Source organism: Chlorocebus sabaeus, chromosome 12 (genome assembly GCF_047675955.1).
Source record: "Chlorocebus sabaeus isolate Y175 chromosome 12, mChlSab1.0.hap1, whole genome shotgun sequence".
Lineage (NCBI taxonomy): Eukaryota > Metazoa > Chordata > Mammalia > Primates > Cercopithecidae > Chlorocebus > Chlorocebus sabaeus.
This window is the reverse complement of record NC_132915.1, coordinates 87,136,683-87,158,049: the sequence shown is the minus strand read 5'-3', so window position 1 is coordinate 87,158,049 and position 21,367 is coordinate 87,136,683. Positions and strand designations below refer to the sequence as shown.

Here is a 21,367-nt window from a genome sequence, read left to right as displayed (position 1 = left end):
CATTACCTCTCTGGTCTCTGTAACATGGAAGTTCAGTTTGTAAGGATAAGATTAGTTGAGGGAGGTGTTTTGCAGACTAAAGAGTGCAGTTCTTGTATTTATTGCATTCATCTTCATGAAAGTACATTCATTTACATTTAGAAACATGGGATGATGGAACTGGAGAGAATCGTAGAGACCATCTGTGTTCTGGCTAGGGACTGTGAAGCCAGCTCCAGAGAACCTGGAAGGTATTGTGTTTTTAACAGAACAGAGAAAAATATCACTACATTTAATTCCATCATTCAAACTCAATGCAGTTCTCCTAGCAGACATCATGACCACCCTACAAGTCTGCAGTATGAACTGACAGGCCCAAGATCTTGTATATAAGAAAAGGCTATTCCCAAGTTTTCCAATTTGTATTTGTGCCTTTTTGTTCATTTGTCTTGTCTGCAGGCATGTGCTTGAAGATAAGCTATGCCAGGCACCAAAGGTTTAAGAAAATGTGCAGGAGGAAAAACTAAAATGAGAGAAAATTCATTCCATCAGTTTTTATCCCTGAGAGTTGGAAAGAGGGAGCCATTTTTAAAAATGTGTGCTTGGGTTTTAAATTTATTCTAGTCGTGAAGCATTCTCATCTGCCTAAGGAACACTAGTTGTTTTCTTTCTTATTATTTTTCAGGAAGAGGTGACTCCTATATAAGATGGAATATTGTATTCAGTGAATGGACTCTCACAATTTCCAAATTGGATGGTTTTTTTTTTTGCATTTACGTTGGGTCTTCCCAGCTGAGGTGTACCTTAGGACTAAGATGTCTTCTCTTATCACCTTGCCCCAAGTCCTGGCATTTGACTATGCCAAGTTCAAAGCCTGAGGACAGAAATTGAGGTTGCATTGGTCAGAGTTCTTTAGAGAAACAGAACCAAGAAGACACAAACACACGCGCGCGCGCGCGCGCACACACACACACACACAAACACCCTATTAGTTATATATATTTTCTGTCCTTCTATTTCCTTTCATCTGTCTATCTAACCAGAGATTTATTTTAAGAAACTGATTCTGGCCGAGTGTGGTGGCTCATGCCTGTAATCCCAGCACTTTGGGAGGCCGAGGCAGGTGGATCACGAAGTCAAGAGTTCAAGACCAGCCTGGCCAACATGGTGAAACCCCATCTCTACTAAAAATACAAAAAGTTAGCCGGGTGTGGTGGTGCATGCCTGTGGTCCCAGCTACTCAGGAGGCTGAGGCAGGAGAATCACTTGAACCTGGGAGGCAGAGGTTGCAGTGAGCTGAGATCATGCCATTGTACTCCATGTTGGGCAATAGAGTGAGACTCCATCTCAAAAAAAAAAAAAAAAGAAAGAAAGAAAGAAAAAGAAAAAAAAAGAAAGAAAAGAAAGAAACTGGTTCATGTGATTGTGGAGGCTGGCAAGTTCCAAATCTGTAAGGTAGGCCAGCAAGCTAAAGACCCAGGGAAGAGTTGATATTGCGGCTCAAGTCCAAACGTAGTGCATTCCTCTAACTCAGAGAGGTTAGTTTTTGTTCCATCAAGGCTTTCATTTGAGTGGATGAGGCTCTTGCACCGTATGGAGAATGTTCTGTTTTACTCCAATTTTATTGATTTGAATGTTTATGTCATCTAAAAAATATAGATAAAAATATCTTCACAGATATGCCTAGAATAATGTTTGGCCAAATACCTGGGTATCATGGTTTAGCAAATTGGCACACAAAATTAACTATCACAAGATCTGAGGTTAAAATTATCCTAAAATTTGGGAAAGCAGGAAAGAGTAGTGGAATAGGAGATTTGAGTGCTAGACCTTGGTCTGCTGCTAACTTTTTCATGAGTTTATCTCTTGATGCCTCTATTTTCACATTTGAATGAAAGGGGAAATCTATAATTTCTAAGAGAGTTTGCAAAGTGGCTATTTTATAATGCCAAAAATTTCAAAATGAATGAGAAAGAATGAGTTAAATGAAAAGTCATGAAACTGACAGGTTAGTGAGAGAAAGATGAATAACGACTACTCTTTCTTGAGCATTTACTATGCTCTAGAAGCTCTGTTAGACATTTTTTGTACATAATTACATTTAATCATCCCAAGAACCCTGCAGACATTTACAGAGGAGGATACCAAGGATTGCAAAAGTGAAAGAAGTAACTCAAGGCCATGCACATGCAGAGTTGATACTGGAACTCGAGTGAGCTTTCTCACTTGCACTAGGCAATATGGTCAATGTCCATCTGCTTCTTGGTTCTCTTAGTACAGTTCTGCAGTAAGACATGGGTCAGCCCTGGAACCTCCATGGTGGACAGTCTTGAGCAAGGGTCCACTGGCATAGCAGGCTAATCTCCAATCAAGTCAAGCCACTCACTGGTTTCAGCCAGCGCCAGATTTCCTAGGGCTCTGTGCCTAGGTGATCTGAAGAGGAGCTAAGCTATCAGAGCCCTATCCAGGCCCAGAAACATCACATCCAAACTCCATAATTAAGATACCCATCCCCACCCACCAAGCCAACCAGAGAGGAGTACTTATAGTGTGCAGCAATGGATAAGGCCAGAGCATTGGAGTCACCATAACCTGAGTCCAAATCCCAGTTCTATCGTCTCTAACCTGCATGACCTCGAAAAACCATGTAACATCTCTGAGTCTTGCTATCCTCATCTCTAAACAGAAGTTACTGATACATACCTTTCCAGGTTATTAGGTGGAGCAAGTGAGAAAGCATAAGGAAATACGAGGCTCCCTACCTAGCAAAAAATTGGTGCTCAAGAAATGTGAATTTTCTTATGTCACAGACTGATGTCTGAAAAAATTAAAGACGGCGAGCAAAGTGATAATGGAACTTCAACTCAAACCCATATGCATTTCATTGGTGGAACAGCCTTGGTGGTTGTGTGGGGAAGAGAACCATGGATAACAGTTGTAGGGGTGTGTGTGTGTGTGTGTGTGTGTGTGTGTGTGTTTGTTTTGAGTCAGAGTTTCACTCTCTCACCCAGACTGGAGTGCAATGGCGTGATCTCAGCTCACTGCAACCTCCACCTCCCAGGTTCAAGTGATTCTCTGCCTCAGCTTCCTGAATAGCTGGGATTACCGGCAAGCATCACCACACCTGGCTAATTTTTGCATTTTAAATAGAGATGGGGTTTCATCATGTTGGCCAGGCTGGTCTTGAGGATGACAGTTTAAATGTACAGTTTTTGAGTGTCAGTGTAGACACAATGTGTAGTGCCTCTTCTCCCAGGTAGAAGCTGAGGCTTGCCTGGAATCTGGAAACCCACACAACACTTATGCCTTTGCAAAATGACTCGAGGTCCACCCTCTTTTATGCCTTATTTTTAAAAATAATATCAATGAACAAATAATAATTGTACATACTTATGGGATGCAGTATAATATTTTGATACATGCTCATAATGTGCAGTGATCAAATTAGGATAATTAGCATATCTATCACCTCAAAGCTTGGTCATTTCTTTGTGTTAGGAACATTCAAAATCTTCTCTTCTAGCTATTTGAAAAAATACAATAAATTATTGGTTACTACAGTCACCCTACAGTGCTGTAGAACACTAGAACTTAGTCCTTCTATCTTTTTAATTTTTTTTTCTCATAGAACAGGTGGTATTACATTATATGAGTAAATTCTTCAGTGGTGATCTGTGGGATTTCAGTGCACCCATCACCTGAGCAGTGTACACTGAACCCAGTTTGTAGTGTTTTATCCCTCACCGTGAACTTTTCTGCCTTCTTCTTTCTCTTGTTTTCCTTTCCCTGTCTCCTCGCCTGTCCTTTTTAGCCTTTCCCTTCTGTGTTCTGCCTCTCCGCTCCTTCCTACTCATCTTTGACCCCCTCTTTCTTGTCTTCTCTTCTTTATTATTGAGCACAGTTCTCTCTTTCATTCTTGTTTTTTTCTCCTCTTCCCTTGTGTCTTTTCCTTTCCTCTCCTGTCTCTCTAGCTCGGCTTGGGTACCAGGGCTCTCTTCCTCAGGCCCCAGTGGTTTGTTACCATTAAGCTTGACAATCTCTCATATGTCAATTAGAAAGAGGCGGCGTTCCCCTCCCCTCCCTCCCTTTCCTGGGCCTGCCGCGATGCTCAGATCAAGCACCATCTGTTGCATTCATCCAGGCGATGGGTGAGCATTTTGCCGCTCTGGGGAGTCAGAGCTCAGCGGGTACCAGGAGATAATGTGGCTTGTTTGGACAACTTGATATATTGATATTGATAGAGCTGCTGAATGGGGTCGGGAGGGATCATGGATAGGGGGAGTTGTATGCAGGATGAAATCGGCCGTGGAGAGGTTTCAAAGCACTTCCCCCTCTAAGCCTGCCTGGGCTTTTGGCACTGTCACTGAGGCAAGAGCAGCCAAACAGATGGATGGGATTTGCTACAGTGGGGATTAGAAACCCTTGCAGCTCAGGGGAACACCCCTTCCTTCTCTGTGTGCCTTCTTTTCCCAGCCAGTCAAATCTGTATCAGCTTAGAAGAAAGAAAACAGAAATTGCAAAATGGAAAGAGGCTGACCTTTAGGAAATGCTGAATGTCAGAGCCATGAAAAAAAGAGAGGGAAGCTGAATGATATATCAGTCAAGGTCCCAGCTGGACAAAGAACACATCTTCAAATGGGATTTTTTAAAAAAAGAATTCAATGAAGTGGCTATTTATAGAGGTGTAGGCAAAGTAAAAAGAATCAACATAGGAATTTCAAGGTACCAGGACCAGAAGTGTCGGGAAGCCACTACTGATTTCTAGAACTGAAGAGGCCGGGAGAAGACATGGTTTTACTGGACCCTGTGAGAACTGGGACTGCAGAAAAGGGACACTGGGCAGAAAACTGTAATTGTTGAGAATCTCAGTCTCTATCAGAAACATGGTACTGAAACAGGAAAGGAGAAAGGAAAGAAATACCTTCAAATTCCTCCCATATCTTTCTGGGGCATCCCACGGGCCAAACCCAACTAGTAGCCATCGAACAAGGAGCGGGTGACACAGCGCAGAGGGTGGGGGGTGGATCTGGGAGTGTGAATGGAGAACAGCCAGCAGAAGCCAGGAATGAGCACAGGTTCTGCTGCCTCTGCTCTGCCAGCACAGAAGCTCATGTTCTCAGCCACTACCCGCAGTCACTGTCTACCTTTTCTAAGGAATGCAGGTATTGAGTCTCCATAGAGTCCAGCTCTCTCCTGTGTGTGTGTGATCCACATAACTCCCTGTCTACCCAGCATCTCCAGTTAGACATCTGAAAGACATTCTGAGGTTTTCATATAGAAAAACTCCCTATCAGGTACTATGCTTATTACCTGGGTAATAAAATAATCTGTACACCAACCTCCCCTGTCACAAAGTTTACCTTGTAACAAACCTGTACGTGCCTGTAATCCCAACACTTTGAGAGGCTGAGGCAGGCCAATCACTTGTGATCAGGAGTTCGAGACCAGCCTGGCCAACATGGTGAAACCCCATTTCTACTAAAAATCCTATATATAGTATAGGCATGGTGGTGCACGCCTATAATCCCCGCTAGTCGGGAGGCTGAGGCATGAGAATTGCTTGAACCCAGGAGGCAGCAGAGGTTACAGTGAGCTGAGATCATGCCACTGCACACCAGCCTGGGTGACAGAGTGAGACTCCATCTCAAAAAAAAAGAAAAAACAAAACAAACAAACAAAAACTCGTGTTCACTCCTCTCAAATGTCATCTCTCACTATGTTCCTTCTCTTACTGAGGAACCATCATCCATATCTGTGCAAGCCAGGAGACCAGGAGTCATCCTTAATCCTTCCTTTTCCCTTATCAATCAGTCTCCACCTTCTGAGCACGTTTTACCTGTAACTTTCAAATTTGCCCACTCCTCTGTCTCTAGTACTTGGCTACTTGTGTCTACTCTCTCTACTACTCTATCTACTCTCTGTCTCTATCCCAGCGACCCTATGCCAGGCTGCCACCATCGCATACTACAATTTCTTTATGACTACATTGTCTTCCTGGTTGGTCTTCTCACTTTCATTCCTGTCCTTCTCCAGTAAATTTTTTCTCTCTTCTACGAGAGCAATCAGCAATCTTCCCGCTAAATGCAAATCTGATCACATCACTCTCCAGTCTAACCTTCAGCATCCTGTTCTTAACAAAGCCTCAAGGGTTAGGGCTAGGATTAGGGCTTTCTATTTTTTTTTTTTTCCTCCAGTATTATCTCACATTGCCTGCTTTCAGTGATTCAGCCCCAGTCGCAGATTACAGCCCCTCCCGTATTCTTTCTCCCCAAGAGGTCTCTGTGTAGACTGTTTCCTCTGCCTCCTTTGCTGTCCTCACTTCACTCCTCCTAATTCCTGCTACTTCCTCTCCATCCGATTAACTATACTCTAAGACCTTAGTCACACTGCTCACTTCATTGGAGCAAATTTCCATGATTTTCCTAGACTAGCTCATAGTCTTCTAACACAGCCTTTCATGTCATCCTTCATCTCTCCTTTAAAGAACATATCACTTGTAAATTTTACATTCAGATGTCAATTATTAATTAATATTGGTCTTCTTATCTATATGGCAAGCATGAGGAAATTGTGTGGTTTTATTCACTATTTTACCTCGTTATGGATTGAATGTTTGTGTTCACCTCCCCACCAAATTCTTGTATTGAAACCCTGACCACCCGTCTGACTGTGCTTTAGTCTCCTCAACCTACCATAACAAAATACAGGCTGAGTATCCCTTATCCAAAATGCTTGAGACCAGAAGTGGTTTTGATTTTTATTTTATTTTTAATTTTGGAATATTTGCATTTTACATACTAGTGGACATCCCTAATCCAAAATCCAAAATATTCCCTTGGAGAGGGTATGGGGAAGGTGGGGATGGTTAATGGGTTAAAAAAAAAATAGTTAGAAAAAATGAATAAGGCCTATCTGATAGCACAACAGAGTGATTATAGTCAATAATAACTCCATTGTGTATTTTAGATAACTTGAAGAGTATAATTGGTTTGTTTGTAATTCAAATAATAAATACTTGAAGGGATGGATACCCTATTCTCCATGCTGTGCTTATTTCACCCTGCATGCCGGTATCAAAATGTCTCTTTTACTCCATAAACATATACACCTTCTACGTACCCACAAAACTAAAAGGAAAATGTTTTTAATGCTTCCAAAATCATTTCCTTGGAGCAGGGTGTCCAATCCTTTGGTTTCCCTGAACCACATTCAAAGAAGAATGGGCCACACATAAAATACACTAACATTAATAATAGCTGATGAACTAAAAACCAAAAATCAAAAACAAATGAACAAAAAACAAAAAATTCAAATCTCCTAATGTTTTATGGAAGTTTATGAATTTGCATTAGGGCTGCATTCAAAGCTGCTCTGGGCTGCATGTGACCCCTGGGCTGCGGGTTGGACAAGTTTGCCTCAGAGAATGACATTCAAGCATCATGTCCATGCTCAAAAGGTTTCAGATTTTGGAGCATTTCAGATTTCAGATTTTTGGATTAGGGATGCTTATCCTGTAGACTGGGTGCCTTAAACAAGAGAAATTTATTTTCTTATACTTCTGGAGGCTGAAAAGTCAAGATCAAGGTGCCAGCGTGTTTGACTTCTGGCGAGGGTCTTCTTCCTGGCCTGCAGATGCCACCCCTTATTGTGTCCTCTCACAGCCTTCCCTCAGTGTGTGGCCATAGGAAGAGAGTGGGGTCTTTCTTTCTTACCCTTTTTATAAGGTCACCTATCCTATCAGATTGGGATCCCATTCTTATGACCTCATCTAACCTTAATTACCTACTAAAACCCTCGCCTCCAAATACAGTCATACTGGGAGTTAGAGCTCCAGCATGTAAATTGGGGAAGGAGGGAACACAATTTGATCTGTGGCTGTGTCTGGAGATAGAATCTTTGGGAGGTAATTAAGATTAAATGAGGTCATAAGAAGGGGTCCTGATCTGATTGAACTTTGGCCTTATCAGAAGAGGAAGGGAGAGTTTATTCTCTCTTCTCTCTCTCTTGCCCTGCTCCCCCACAGAGTGAGGACACAGGGAGGAGAAGGTGGCCATCTGTAAGCCAGGAATAGAAATCTCACCAAAACCACCCTGATGTTGAACTTTTAGCCTTCAGAACTCTGAAAAAAATAAATGTCTGTTGTTTAAGACAATCAGGCTATGATATTTTTGTTATGGCAGCCCAAACTAAGCTATGTCTTTGGTTCACAGCATTGGTATGTAAAGTTTTTTTCTGTAAATTCTGTTGAATGAATGAATCAATGAATCAATGAAGAAATGAATGAATGAATATTGACAGACCCTATGTGGGTCATTCCCTTTGAGGATTCCAAACTGTGGCTTATTCTGGACTTTTGACCAAAGTGTAGCCCACCTGTTACAATTTTGGGCAAAGCACTTTTCTCTCTGGGTTTAAGGAATCAAAACTGGGCATGTCATTGATTCTCGTAATTGTACTGTCGGCTATAGCTGGAGGATTCTTCATCCCAGGCTTGGAGAAGGGAACCCATGTCTGGAATCTTCTTGGTTCATCTTCAAGTACACCTAATTGAGATATCTGTGGAGAGAGATAGCAAAGGAAGCAGATGAGGAAACTGTAATGCTACCACATGATTCATTTTTACTGTCAGTTGTCTTTCTTCCTTAGTAATCATACATTTTCCCTGTCACCCTCAAGATGGGACTTCTCACAAAACCCAGTACCAGAGCAAGCCCTCTAGGTCTGACTTACTCTGCAGACACATCTGTCTAAGCTGATAAGCTTCCCTGAGAAAACAAGAGCTCCTTAGAAATGAATACTGGGATGTTCAGGAGCCTTCTTTGTCTAGTCTGATGAAGCCCCTTCAAAGAAACAGAAATCGTTGGCACATCCCATCTCTTGGCATCAGACAGCAGGTAGCTCAAACTGAAGAAGAAATTTCTGAACCTCTGGAGACATAGATGGAGGGAGGGCTGAGTTTGAAGATTTCAAAGTCAGGGCTGTCTTTGGGAATTTCTCAGAACAAAGGCACTGAGGCTATTCAGCAAATTTTCTTTTCTTCTTTTTGGTTTTCTCTCCTTGCTTTTTATGTTGCCTCTTTCCTTCCTTCTCAAGCTTTTCTGTTATTTTTTTCCTTTTATCTTCCAACTTTTTCTCTCTGCCCTTCTGACCTTACTTTCTCCATGTACTGAACTTTCTACCAGTTTCAATTTTGAAACTTTTTTATAAATGTGACTACTAACAGTTCATTGGAAGGTATTGGTGCAAATGGAATATTGGACAAGGGGTTAGAAGGCTTGACTCTGCTACTTCCTATCTTGGAGCAAGTCATATATTGTGTTTTGGGGCTTCAACATCCCCTCAATAAAATGGGTTTATGTTGCTAAGTGATCGACATATCCACAGTACTGTTGTTGTGTCTCCTAAGATACTGTGTGACCTTCGCTGCCACTGCCCTGGTTCAGGCCACCATTGCCTTTGGCTGGCTACTTCCAAAGCATCAGTCCAGGCCTACTTTCTTCCCTCAATTTGGATTCTCCATACTTTAGTTAGTGATTATTTTCAAAGTGACTTAACTTGAACACATCAATTTCCTGTTTAAAACCTTTTGGTGATTACCTTTTGCCATTAGGATACAATTTATACTCCTAAGTGTGGCCTGCCAGATGTCCTTTTCACTCCAACCTCATCTCTTTGCAAGCTCCCTTGCAACTACCATAAATTACTTTCCATTGCTCAAGCACCATGCTTCTTCTGGCTTCAGATCATCATACATACTTTTCCTTCCATCCAGGATTCTGTCTTCTCTGGTCTATCCAACCTCACCTTGATCCTGCTTTCTTTACTAATTCTTACTCATCCTTAAGGTCTCATCCTAAATATTGCCTCCTTCTGGAAGCCTACCTTGATTCTCAGATGGGTTAGCTGACCCTTTTCAGTGATCCTCTGGAATTTTGTACTCTTCTATTGCAAAACTATTGTACAATGTTAGAATTGTCTGGATATATCTCCTATTGAAATAAGAATTACTTGAATAATGAATTGTGTCTGACATTTCACTACCAAGCCCTTTAGTCTCAAGGGCCTAGAGCAGTATCTGGAACGTAGTAAATGTTGAATACATAAGTATGTAATCCAACAGATACGTCTGTGGTTAGACTGATAGGTTGTGATTCTATATCTTCAATGGGTCAGGGAGGGAGTTTCAAGGAATTAGGGTGGCCAGGCCTAGTGCTCTAGGGGCTGAGGATGGGCTCAAGCCCTAACCTCAGCTCCATTGCTACCTTATAGCAGCAGCTGAGGTGACTCAGGAGACAGTGGAGTCCCTGATGCAGAAGTTCAAGGAGAGTTTCCGCGCTAACACGCCCATCGAGATCGGTCAGCTGCAACCAGCCCTGCGCAGCACGTCGGCAGGAAAGAGGAAGCGGAGGAGCAAGTCTCGAGGTAGGCCCTCCTGGCACATCTGGCCAGGAAGTCAGAAGGCTGTTCCCTGATTCCAAAGATGCTAGGGAGATCTGTGCCTTCTTTCCTTGCTTCCCTGTGCTCATAGAATGTGTGCCACTCTCTCCCTGATAAATCCCCTTGGAGGCTGAAGACCTATGCTCCCTACACCCAGAGCTAACCTCTCTGAGCCCCAAGTGCCTCAGCTGAGAATGAGAATGGATCGTATAAATTTTACAGTGACTGAGATTAGCAACTATATGTGGAAAGTGTGTAACACCAGGACCTCTGCAGAGTAGATGTTCTTTACGTTGTCGCTGGTCAGAGAGTACAAAGTGGCAGAGCATTCTGGTAGGAGACATCCTTAGACTGGGAGCCAGAAACAGGGATCTGAGCCTACTTTTTAGTAGGCTGAATAACATAATGATCAAGAGTGGTATTGTAAATTAGATAGAATTAATTCAACTTTTGTTTCTGCTGCTACCTAGCTATCTCACTCAGGGCAAATCCCTCTACTTCTCCAAGCCACTCTTGTCTCACAGGGTTGTAAAAATATCTCAGCACAGTTCCTAACCCAGCAGTTGTTAAAAAGCAGATATTTTCTTCCTGTTCCTTTTCCTCGAGGATGCTGCTGCTGCTGCTGCTTCTCCTTCTCCTTCTCCTCCTTCTCCTCCTCTTCCTCCTTATCCTCTTCTTCCTCCTCCTTCTCCTTCTACATCTCCTCCTCCTTCATTTTCATCTCCTCCTACTTCTCTTCCTCCTTCTCCTTCTCCTCCTCATTCCTTCTTTCTTCTTCTACTATCTATGTGACTTTGTATATGAAGGAAACCAACTTGTCCCTGCTTAATTTCCAAACCATTTTTTTTCTATCTACTCAGTAGTCCCCAGCTGAGTAGACAGAAAAAGTAGTAGTCTCCTCTTCTTGCATCTCACTTCTCCATTTCCTGTAACTTGGCTCTGATCAGGTCATCCCCCTTTTCCCACAGCTTCAGTGGTTATCTAGCACCTTCAGACATGTTCAGGTTATGAAGATGACACTCAAAGCCACACAGGGCTCTGGTCTCCACTGTCTTTCCTAGATTGATGTGCTCTGTCCTCAGTGCTCTTTCCCATGCCATGCTCTCTGCATGAAACCACCTCTCTGGCCCCTAAGGGTAATTGTTGGCACTTATTGACACTTAACTTATTCCAAGAAGCAGGTTAAATGATGTACACATCTTATCTCATTTGATTCTCACAGCAACCCTATGAAGCAGATACAGTGGTAATTCCCATTTTACAGATAATTTCACTAAGGTACAAACAACTATTGTAATCTGTCCAAGGGGACATTCTAGTAAGTTGTGGGGCCAGGGTGAACCCAGCAGTCTGATTCTCAAACCTTTTAACTTAACCACTATGTACTGTTATGTTGGTGCTATTACTTTTGCACCAACCTAATACACTAATGAAATTCTACCTGTCTTTTCAAGCTTAACATGCATGGCACATTTCTATGAAGACATTGTTGATTCACAGTCACAATTCACTCTGAATCCTCCCAGCTTTCCTTTATACATGTATTAAGCACTAGATTCATTTTTGTGTGATATAATTTTCTTTTGTCTGGCTCTTTCCTTAGCTAGACAGAGAGTTCTTTGAAGGTAGAGATTGTCTTAATATTTTACATTCCTGGCCTAAATCAGTGTCTGACACATAATAGATGTTTGCTGTCTGCTGAGAGGATGTCTAATTCTTAATCTTGTAAAATCTTGAATCCTGTAAAAAAAAATGAAGCTCTACATGTTAAGCTGTGAGGTCATAAATTGAGGCAGAAGAAAATGATGGAATTCATTTTGGGAACTCACATGGGAAACCCCAGGTTTAAACCATTTTGTAGTGATACAGGGTAGTCACCTTAAAGTCAGAGAGGTCTGTGTGCTAATCCCTGCCCAAGTTAGTTTTAACTTGCATGACTTTGGAAGTGTCATTGGTTCTCCCTGAACCTCAGTTTCTTCTTCTATAAAATGAAGATACCAAGCCCTACATCAGAAGATTGTTGTGAAGACCTGGTAAAAGGCTGAATGTAGACCACCTTGGAAAGTTCAGATGGCATGCATCAGGAAATGAATGCATGCAATCTTACGTTTGTTCTGGGTGAGGCATTTAGGGTTACTTGAAATTTCATGTAGCTTTACCTATTCATCTTTACCTCTTTATCATTCACCAGAAATTCCCCTCCTAAGTCCTGTCTGCACATACGTACTCCATAAACACTCTTGACTCCAAGTCTGTAGCTTTTTCCCCTTCATTACCAACCTGAATTCATTTTTTAACATCACATTCTAAACATTTTCATGTCAATGAATTTTTCAAAAATATTATTTTTATGCACCATAATTTTCTTCACTAAGCCCCTACTATTAGGCATTTGGGCTGCTCCTAGTATTTCATCATGATAAACAGTGTCACATAGAAAGTATTTTTGCATAAAAGTTGGCACTTACTTTAACATGTTTCCCCTCTTAGAGAAGAATTTCATAGTCAGACTATTAATAAAAATACGTTTTAAGTTATTTTAATTTACAAGTTAGATGGGGTCTCAGATAACTATGCATGAAGTAATTTATTTGTATCTCTTCCATATCTGTCCTTCCTCTTTGTCACCATCATGACCACTGTCATTTATTAACTGCTCCTTACAACTCTACCCTCCTTGCATTCAGTCTCCTCAAAACTGCCAAAGCAATCTTTTAGAAAGATAAACCAGAGAAAGCCCCTCCCCTGCTTAAAATCCTTTGACAGTTTTCTGTTATTCTTAGAATATGATCCAAACTCTGCACCTTGGCTTGCGGATCTGGCTTTGGCTCCTGCCCTCTTTTCGAACATCATTTGCTCTGCACTTCCTTGTGCTCCAGCCAAACTGGCTTCCTTCACGTTTCACGAGCACAGCAAACGGTTCCTTCTTTAGCATCTGAGAACTTGTTCTTCCTTCTCCTTGCCATGCCTCTTTCTTTCCCCCAGCTGCTCTCCTAGCCAGCCCCTTCACGCCTTTAAAATGTCAGCTCCTAAAAACCAACTTCCATGACTACCCAATCTACACTTTTGCTCCTTTCAGTCCCCAACCTGCTACTATCTCTTACGTCATCCTTTTTTTTAACTTCTTTCACAGTAGTAGTTCAGACTAAAATTTTTAAATTTTTGCTTGTCTTCTGTCCTCTTCTCTAAAATATAAGCTTCATATTTATAAATCTAATGCATAGAAATGGCTTAATAAATATTTTTTGAGTAAATGAGTGTATTAACATCAAAGATCACTGGAAAATGGCTCAGCTTTATAACTTTCATATTGATGGTGCAAGAGGAATCTGTGATAAACCAAAGCCTCCTGGTACCGACGCTCAGAGAATTCTATTCTCCTCTTAGACAGACTCACTGACAAGTAGCACAGTAAATGTGCTCAAGTGGATGTTATTAAAGCAATTTCCAAAACAGCTTAATCACAATGTGCTTGTGATTTTGCTGCTACCACGGGATACAATTTCTGCAGGAGAAGAGTAAGGACAGTATATGTCACCCCTATACTTCCAAACTTACCCAAGACAGCCTATCAAGATTTTCTTGGACAAAAGAAGTTCATAATTTAAAAAAAAAAAAAAAAAAGAAAGTTGGAAATTCTCCACCCTCCGTCTTTTTCTTGAAGATTCTCCAGTGAATCTTAGTCTATTAAAAACTCTGAGAAGTCCTGCAGTACAGAAAGCTGGGCTGCTTTGTTTAACTCGATGTCTTGATACTATATTGACTGCAAACTCTTATTACTCCCACTGGAACATTTATTAACGACTTGTGGAACAGAAACATCTATAGAAACACAATTTTGAAAATGTTCCATTAGCCTCCAAAATCCCAAATAGGATGGTCTGAATCCTCTGTCTTTCACTGTTTCTGCCCTCCCCTGCCGTTGAGGTTGCCATGGGCTGCCTGGTCCAGATTGGGAGCACCTGCCCTCTTTCTGCTTCCTTAGGCCTCACGCCTGGGCCATGGTGCCCACTAGTTCCCAACAGATGGAGTCGGTAGCCGAGAACCAGTGCCATGGAATTGAGCATGTGGTTAAAAGCAGCTCCAGGGTATTTGTGTAGCTATGGCTTCCTCCTGAGATGCCTGGTGGAGGCTGAAGTGCATCATTCTTAGTCAGACAGAGGAAGGCTAGTGGAGATTTGAACTGCTGACTTCATGTTAGTGACGGGGTTTTATGAGGCTGCTGTTAAGGAACCACTCCCCAGCCTCTCATGTGCAGTATAAAGGGGAGTGGTATTAACATAAAGCAGAGGAGGATTTCTTCAGATGTGCAGAAGAAATTCCATGGGTTCATTAAGTTTAGGTAGTGGTTTTTGAAAGCGGGACTTCGTATTTGAAATTTAATTCCACCATTGACTAACTAAATGCTCTTAAGCAAATGAAAAAGAATTCTGTTTTCCTTTCTGGAAATAGTGCTAATAATACCAACATCACATATGGGTTGTGAATTAATACCCAAGAGATGCTTAGCCCAGTGCCTGTCCCATGTTCCACCCTCAGTAAGGACTAGCTAGTACATTCACTGTCATCCAAGGCCTGCCCATTGGCCTACAGAGTCTCATAAATCCATCTTTGCCTTCCTGAGCCATTGCCTCTAGCTTGGTTGAGGCCTCCTTGTCCCTCATCCAGATTCCTGCAGCAGCCTTGTCACAGATGAATGTATGCTCCACCCTAGCAGCTGGGTGATCATTTGAAAACACACTAAATTTGGCCATGTTCCTCCCCCACCTAGAACATTGTCCTGATTTTCTGTCACTTGCACTGGAGGCTTCTTGAGCTTCTTGACGTCTTGTTAAAGGCAGATGAAAATGAACTTAACCCCAAAGGGTCTGCAGCTATGCTCAAAGGAATCTGTCATAAAGTCCACATTTCAGGGTCATCTTTTAAAAGATCATGCCATTTTATTTCATAGTATATGCATGTTTATTTTAGTTTAAGTTATGTTCTAGTATTTGTCAGTTAATTAATTTAACATTTGCTCAATTCCTCATATAATATTGATGTCCCAGGAAGAAGAACCATGATTTAGCTGATTATAAGGGGATGAGAATGCTACCATCTTCAAAGGATTTCCATAGGCTGGAATAAGATAATCCTAGTAAAGCATTTAGCACAGAGCCAGACAGAATTTGCATACTGAATGTATGTGCTCTTTTATTGTGTTATTTATTTGCTATGCTTATTAGTCTTATTTTTGTCAGTATTATTACCTCACAGAGATACATTTACCCTGTTAAATAAACAAGAACCAATAGGATGAAGGATATATTGTTTAATGGGATTAAAAATTGCCATCTCTTGCTGCACAAGGCTCCCTGGGTTGTACCCTGCCTCTGTCTGCTCCTGACCCCCAACCCACTGTGTCCTGCAGCGTCCAGCACACGGGCCACTTCTCGCTTCCGCCGTGTGCCTTGCTTTCTAGGTCCGAGTGCTCATCACATTCTTCCTGAAAGGCTCTTTCCTCCTCCCTACCCTTTCGCTCCAGGCAAAAAATTGCTGTTTATCTTCAAAATCCAGCCTCAGCGTCTGCTCTGTGAAGCATTTTCTCAGCCCCTACCACAGCTGAGCAGGCTACTCTTTTCTCTGAGCACTCATAGCCCCAGTACTGTTTCTTATCACTGCCCTTATTGCAGTCCGTCATTAATACATCTGTCACCTTCTTCAGCTCTCACAGTCCCATGGTGGAAAAAACAGTGATTTGTATCTTTCTGTAGAATGAATGCCTAACAGGGAACTGGCATGGGATAGTAATTGGCTTAATGGGAGAATGTATACATACATTAATGAATGGATGGAGATGGGCAAATAGATAAAGGGAGGTAGCTGGGAGTTCACAAAATGCAAAGGGTTAATGGGATGCAGTCCCTACCATCTATTGAGCATTTGGTACATTCTAGACATCTTGCTCATCACACATTTTATCTTATTTAAAAGCTCCCAATAACCCATAAGGTAAGTACTATAATTATCCCCATTCAACAAAGGAGGAAACAAACTTACACAGTTTCAGTCACTTGTCTAAGTTTACTCAACTAGTACGTAGTGGAGCTATGAATTCAGAGCCCACATTTAAATTCCCAGATGACTTGAGCTCTACTCTTAGCTACCACGACTAAGATCTTTGAGCTGTGAAATTATACCTACCTAGTCTAGATCCTGGAAGGAAGTACGTGCAGCTTCTTTTGCATTGGCAGTGTTTCTGTGTCATCAGTGCTGCTGTGAGGGTGTTCAGGAACTATGAGGTCCTAGAAGGTGAGGCATCTCCCGCTCTGAGTTAAGAATGAATCAGCACTGTCCCCTCAGCTTTTAGCTGACCCCAGGGAGCCAGTCTCATGTCCTCAGGAGCCCACAGTGTTACATCACTGGACAGTGCTCTGTGCATTTTTTAAGGCATCCTCTCTCAATGTTTGTAGTTTGCCATGCATATATAGTATATGCCACCTAGATCTCTGCCTACCAGTACTTCACCATTTATTGAAGGAAGCAGGGGATTACATATCTGCACCACAATGGATACATGAAGGTTGTGTGGGCTGGCTTGGAGTGTTTAGTAAACTGGGGGAATAATTAAAGAAGACTTCGCAGAGCAGGTAATCCTAAGTAATGCATTAACTAAAGAGAAGTTTGTGAAGACATTGCTAGTAGAAGAAAGAAAATATGCAAATGCACATGGGGATGAAGCTGTGCAGGGGGTAAGGGGAATATCTGGGGGAAAATGTGATCCAGGCAGGTGCCAGTGGGAAGATGGGAAACCACAAAATCCTCCATCAAAATCAGACCCTGGATTTTGCTCACACATTTCCCAGCAGCATTCCACACTTGGGAGGAGAAGCAAATTTCGGCTCCTTTATCCTTCTTGATAGATAAGCTTCAATGTGCTTTTACTGTGGGACACTGTCCCTGGAACACAGGCGTGTTGTATGTGTGTGTGTGTGTGTGTGTGTGTGTATGTATATATAATTTTCATTAGTAACTGGCCATGAATTATTCAATTAGTTGGAAGAAAGTAGAAACATTAGCGACTTTAAATTAGTTGCCTTAATGGATTGTTGCTCCACTTAAATATTGAACAGGCAGCCCCAGGATTGATCTTTCTTTGTTTCTTTTGTCCCCATCTTTGCTTCCCTACCCTTTATCCTTCTTAGCAGCCTTCCCTTCCTACCAAGGATTTTTGGGTGGGGTTTAGGTTTACTGCCCCTTTTGACAAAGGAAGTTTTGACATTGCATCGTCAAAATGAGTTTACACTTGAACTATGAGATAGTTATAGGGGTTACAAGGAGAACTAGGTAGACACAACTACCTGGAGACCAGCCCTGAGTCTATGATGAAATAACTCCTTTTACCTCCACCTCTATGCTCTTTCTGCAACTTGAATTTCTCCCTCTTTCCCGTTGCCAATATGCAAAGTCTACTCTTCTTTCAAAAAAGACCTTTAAGTCATTTTCTTCGTGAAGGATTTTCAAAATTTTCCCAAATGAAAGTCGTGCATACCTCCTCCAAACTTTGACAAGCTCTTCACTATCTTCCCTGAGATATTTGTCATTTACTATATTTTTATTCAAGTAGTTTATAGTCACTTCTTCTCCCTTAATTACTCTCAAGTGCACAACTATGTTTAGGTCATGTCTGTGTTCCCATTGGCTAGCCTGCTTCCTGACAAATAGCAGATCCTCAATTAATAATTGATGAATTAATGGACAATTAATCAAACTGGCTTCATGATCTTGGACAAGACCTTCCACTCTCTGGGCCTCAATGTCCAAATCTAAAAGGCTATATGGCATTGTGGCCGTGTGCTCAGGGTCTGGAGTCAGACAGATGTGAATCCACATCCTAGCTCTGCCACTGACTGGTTCAACTTTGGGAAATGATCTAAGCATGAAATCTCCATTACCTAATCTACAAATCATACAATCAGTCACCTCACAGGGAGGCTGGGAGAATTAGTTAATGTATGTAAACTGCTCAGCAGGCTGTACTGAACATTGTAAGCACCTAATGAATCTTTGTTGTTGTTAATTTGGAAAGCAAAGGTGATGTGCTAATTTCCATAGGTCTCCCCTAACTCAAATAGTCTTTGATGATACATATAATTGAGAAACATTGTTGTCCACTGGAAAGTTCAGAATTTGGAGTCAAAAACTTCTGGTTTGAACCCCAACCCTGCCCTAAGTTCAATGGATCCTCAGGGAGGATCCTCAGAGAAACTGCTTAATATCCTCGGGATTTCATCCCCAGTATCTGGGGATGTGAGGATATCTGCCATTTTTTTTGTCCAGGACTGTCGGGAGAATATGCTAGGATGCTTATGGAAATGCTTCTTTAAAGCATGCTATAGATTTGTTGCATCCTGGAATCAGAGCCCTGGCATCTTCAAAGACAAGAAATGACATGTATCTTTGATTAGGAAACCTTTTCCCTAGGTCTCTGGCTTTCTGTCTCTTGACCTCAGGTCCCTTGTAAGAAGTGCAGCTGGGGACAGTACCACCACCAGCCCGGTGACCCACAGGTTGTATTGCACTGAGACATACGAAAGCTGATCAGTAGTCAGAGCACACAGCTGCCTCCATAAATCTTCCCTGATGTGTCTTTCAGAGAAGTTTGTGTTCCTGAAAGTGTATGTCTCCTTCAGGCAGTTTTTCTTGTCCATCTGAAATATGTCAGGGGGCTCTCAGTCAATTCTCTCTGGCCTGGAGGATGGAGAGGCAACTGAAAGCAGCCTTAGCGGAAGGCTCTGGACCAGATCCTGGTGGGGCCTAGGGATACAACTCTACCATATTTCTTTCAGTAGAATGGTATAATGCTACATTAGCATTGTTGCATAATAAAACAACCTGAAACGTAGTGAACTAAAATAGCACCCATTTATTTAGCACTTAATTCAAGAAAAACATTCGGGCTTGGCTCCAGGTGGTTAGTTCTGTCGTGGGTGGGGTAGGTTCAGCTGACGTCTCATGCACCTGTGGCTGGTCCCAGCCTGGTTCACGTGCTTGAGAGATCCAAAATCAGCAGAAGTAGGAGCTGCGAGGTTTTTTGAGGATTGAGCCCAAAAGGTACACATCATCATTCTGCTTCATTGTCTGATCCAATCTGCTTGTATATGTGGAAGTGATGGAGATAGGGACTCTCTGATGTCACACAGAGAAACTGGTAGATCCAGGAATGGAATAATTCAAGTCCTCTAATTTGTGAAATCATTGGCTATTTATGACATTTGAACATATAAAATCATGTTTTAAAAAAAGCCCAAATCCATAAAATATTTAAAGAGGTTTATTTTAAGCCAATATGAGTGACTATGAACCCCGGTAGTCCCAAGGGGTCCTGAGAAAGTGTTCCTGAGAGTAACAGTGTGGTTTTACACATTTTATGGAGACAGAAGTTATAGGCAAAGACATAAATCGATATATGTAAGGTATACATTGGTTCAGGGGTACTTACAGGTCATAGGTGGATTAAAAGATTTTCTGGTTGGCAATTGGTTGAGTTAAGCTTTATCTAAAGACTTGAAGTAAATGCTTGAGTTAAGATAAGGGGGGGTTGTAGATTCCAGGGTTCTTGTTATGTAGATGAAGCCTCCAGGTAGTAACCTTAGAGATAATATGGTAAATCTACTTTTTAAGACCTTAAAAGTACCAGACTCTTATTTAATTTCTCCTGGATTTGCAGAAAGACCTAGAAAGGGAAGGAGATTCTCTACAGATGCAGATATTCCCCACAAAAGACGGTTTTGCCAAGGCCATTTCAAAATAAGTCAAGGAAATATATTGTGGAGTAAAATATTTTTATTTCCTTCAGAGTCTGCTACTTGTCATGTGTTACTACATTAGAGTCAGGTTGGAATTTGGTATCTTATTGCTACAGAGTCTATTTGTCAGTCTTTTGATCTTGATTTTAATATTAATGCTGGTCAGTTGTGCCTAAACTCCAAAAGAAGGGGGGTATAATGAGGCATGTCTGACTGTCCTTTTAATCGTAATGGGAAATTCAGCTTTTTAGGTTTCTCTTGGCTTAGAGTGTGGTAGGGGTATCCATTCAGTGTGTTGGTGGGCTTAAGGTTTTATTTTTGGTCCTCACAGGCCCTATTACCTACACTAGGAGGGACCGTTGGTGAAATTTAACAAAATATAGAGTTAGAAGTTGACAACTTTGGCTCTTTTCTAATTCAACTGTAATCAACTGCATAAATCACTTAGAAGACTACAAAGAGAAGCTTTACATTTTTCCATGATTGAGATAGACATGATTAAACATAGTGAGGATATGACATAGACTGCCTGGGCCATTAGCAGATGTTTACAAGCGTGCTGCAAATAGGTGCTCAGGGAGAAGGGGCAGGGGAGCTGTGGCAGAATAGGTAGGGTTTTTTTTTTTTTAATCAGGCTTGTATTCTGTGTTTATATATTGGGCTTCAATATTTTGATATAAAAATATTGAGATCTCAATTCTGAAATTGCGTGTGTGTGTCTGTGTGTGTGTGGATATAACAAAAGCTCCCATTCCTACATGGAAAGAAAGCAGGCAAGTCATGTAGTAAACTTTCAGCAGTATGACTGACAAAGCTAACATGAGCCTTCTTCCTGTTCCATACACACACAAGATAAATGTTGGACAAAATATACTTTTAAAAAAATTCAGATTCATCCCAAAAGTAAAGAAAGGAAGCCCCCCTGGGCTTGAGGAATGCAAATGTAAGTTGTAAGAAATGCAAAGCCAAGCTATGAGTTCAGAAGCTGGTGTCGTGATGACTCCAGGTAGGGGGTGAGGTGAGGTGGGATACACAAGTAGAGAGAGAGCCTGAGCAAGGAAAAAGTGAAAGATAAAGTGACAGGAATAAACCCCAAAGCATCAGAAATTACAGTGAATATAATTTGCACATTAAGATTCAGTGATAGTTTTTATTCTTTTTTC

At 41.6% G+C, this 21,367-nt stretch overlaps 1 protein-coding gene across 4 annotated transcripts in view; it reads left to right on the top strand.

The window, feature by feature from the left end:
• ASTN2 (astrotactin 2) overlaps positions 1-21,367 on the top strand; it is a 987,199-nt gene that overhangs the window by 271,711 nt on the left and 694,121 nt on the right. For 2 of the 4 annotated variants that reach the window (XM_007968252.3, XM_007968250.3), the window contains exon 4: positions 10,249-10,401. The exons of 1 other annotated variant lie outside the window; for it this stretch is intronic. In XM_007968252.3, the coding sequence (XP_007966443.1) occupies positions 10,249-10,401 (153 nt within the window). The remainder of the gene's footprint in view (positions 1-10,248; positions 10,402-21,367) is intronic. One more of the 4 variants, XM_007968251.3, reaches the window with a different exon arrangement.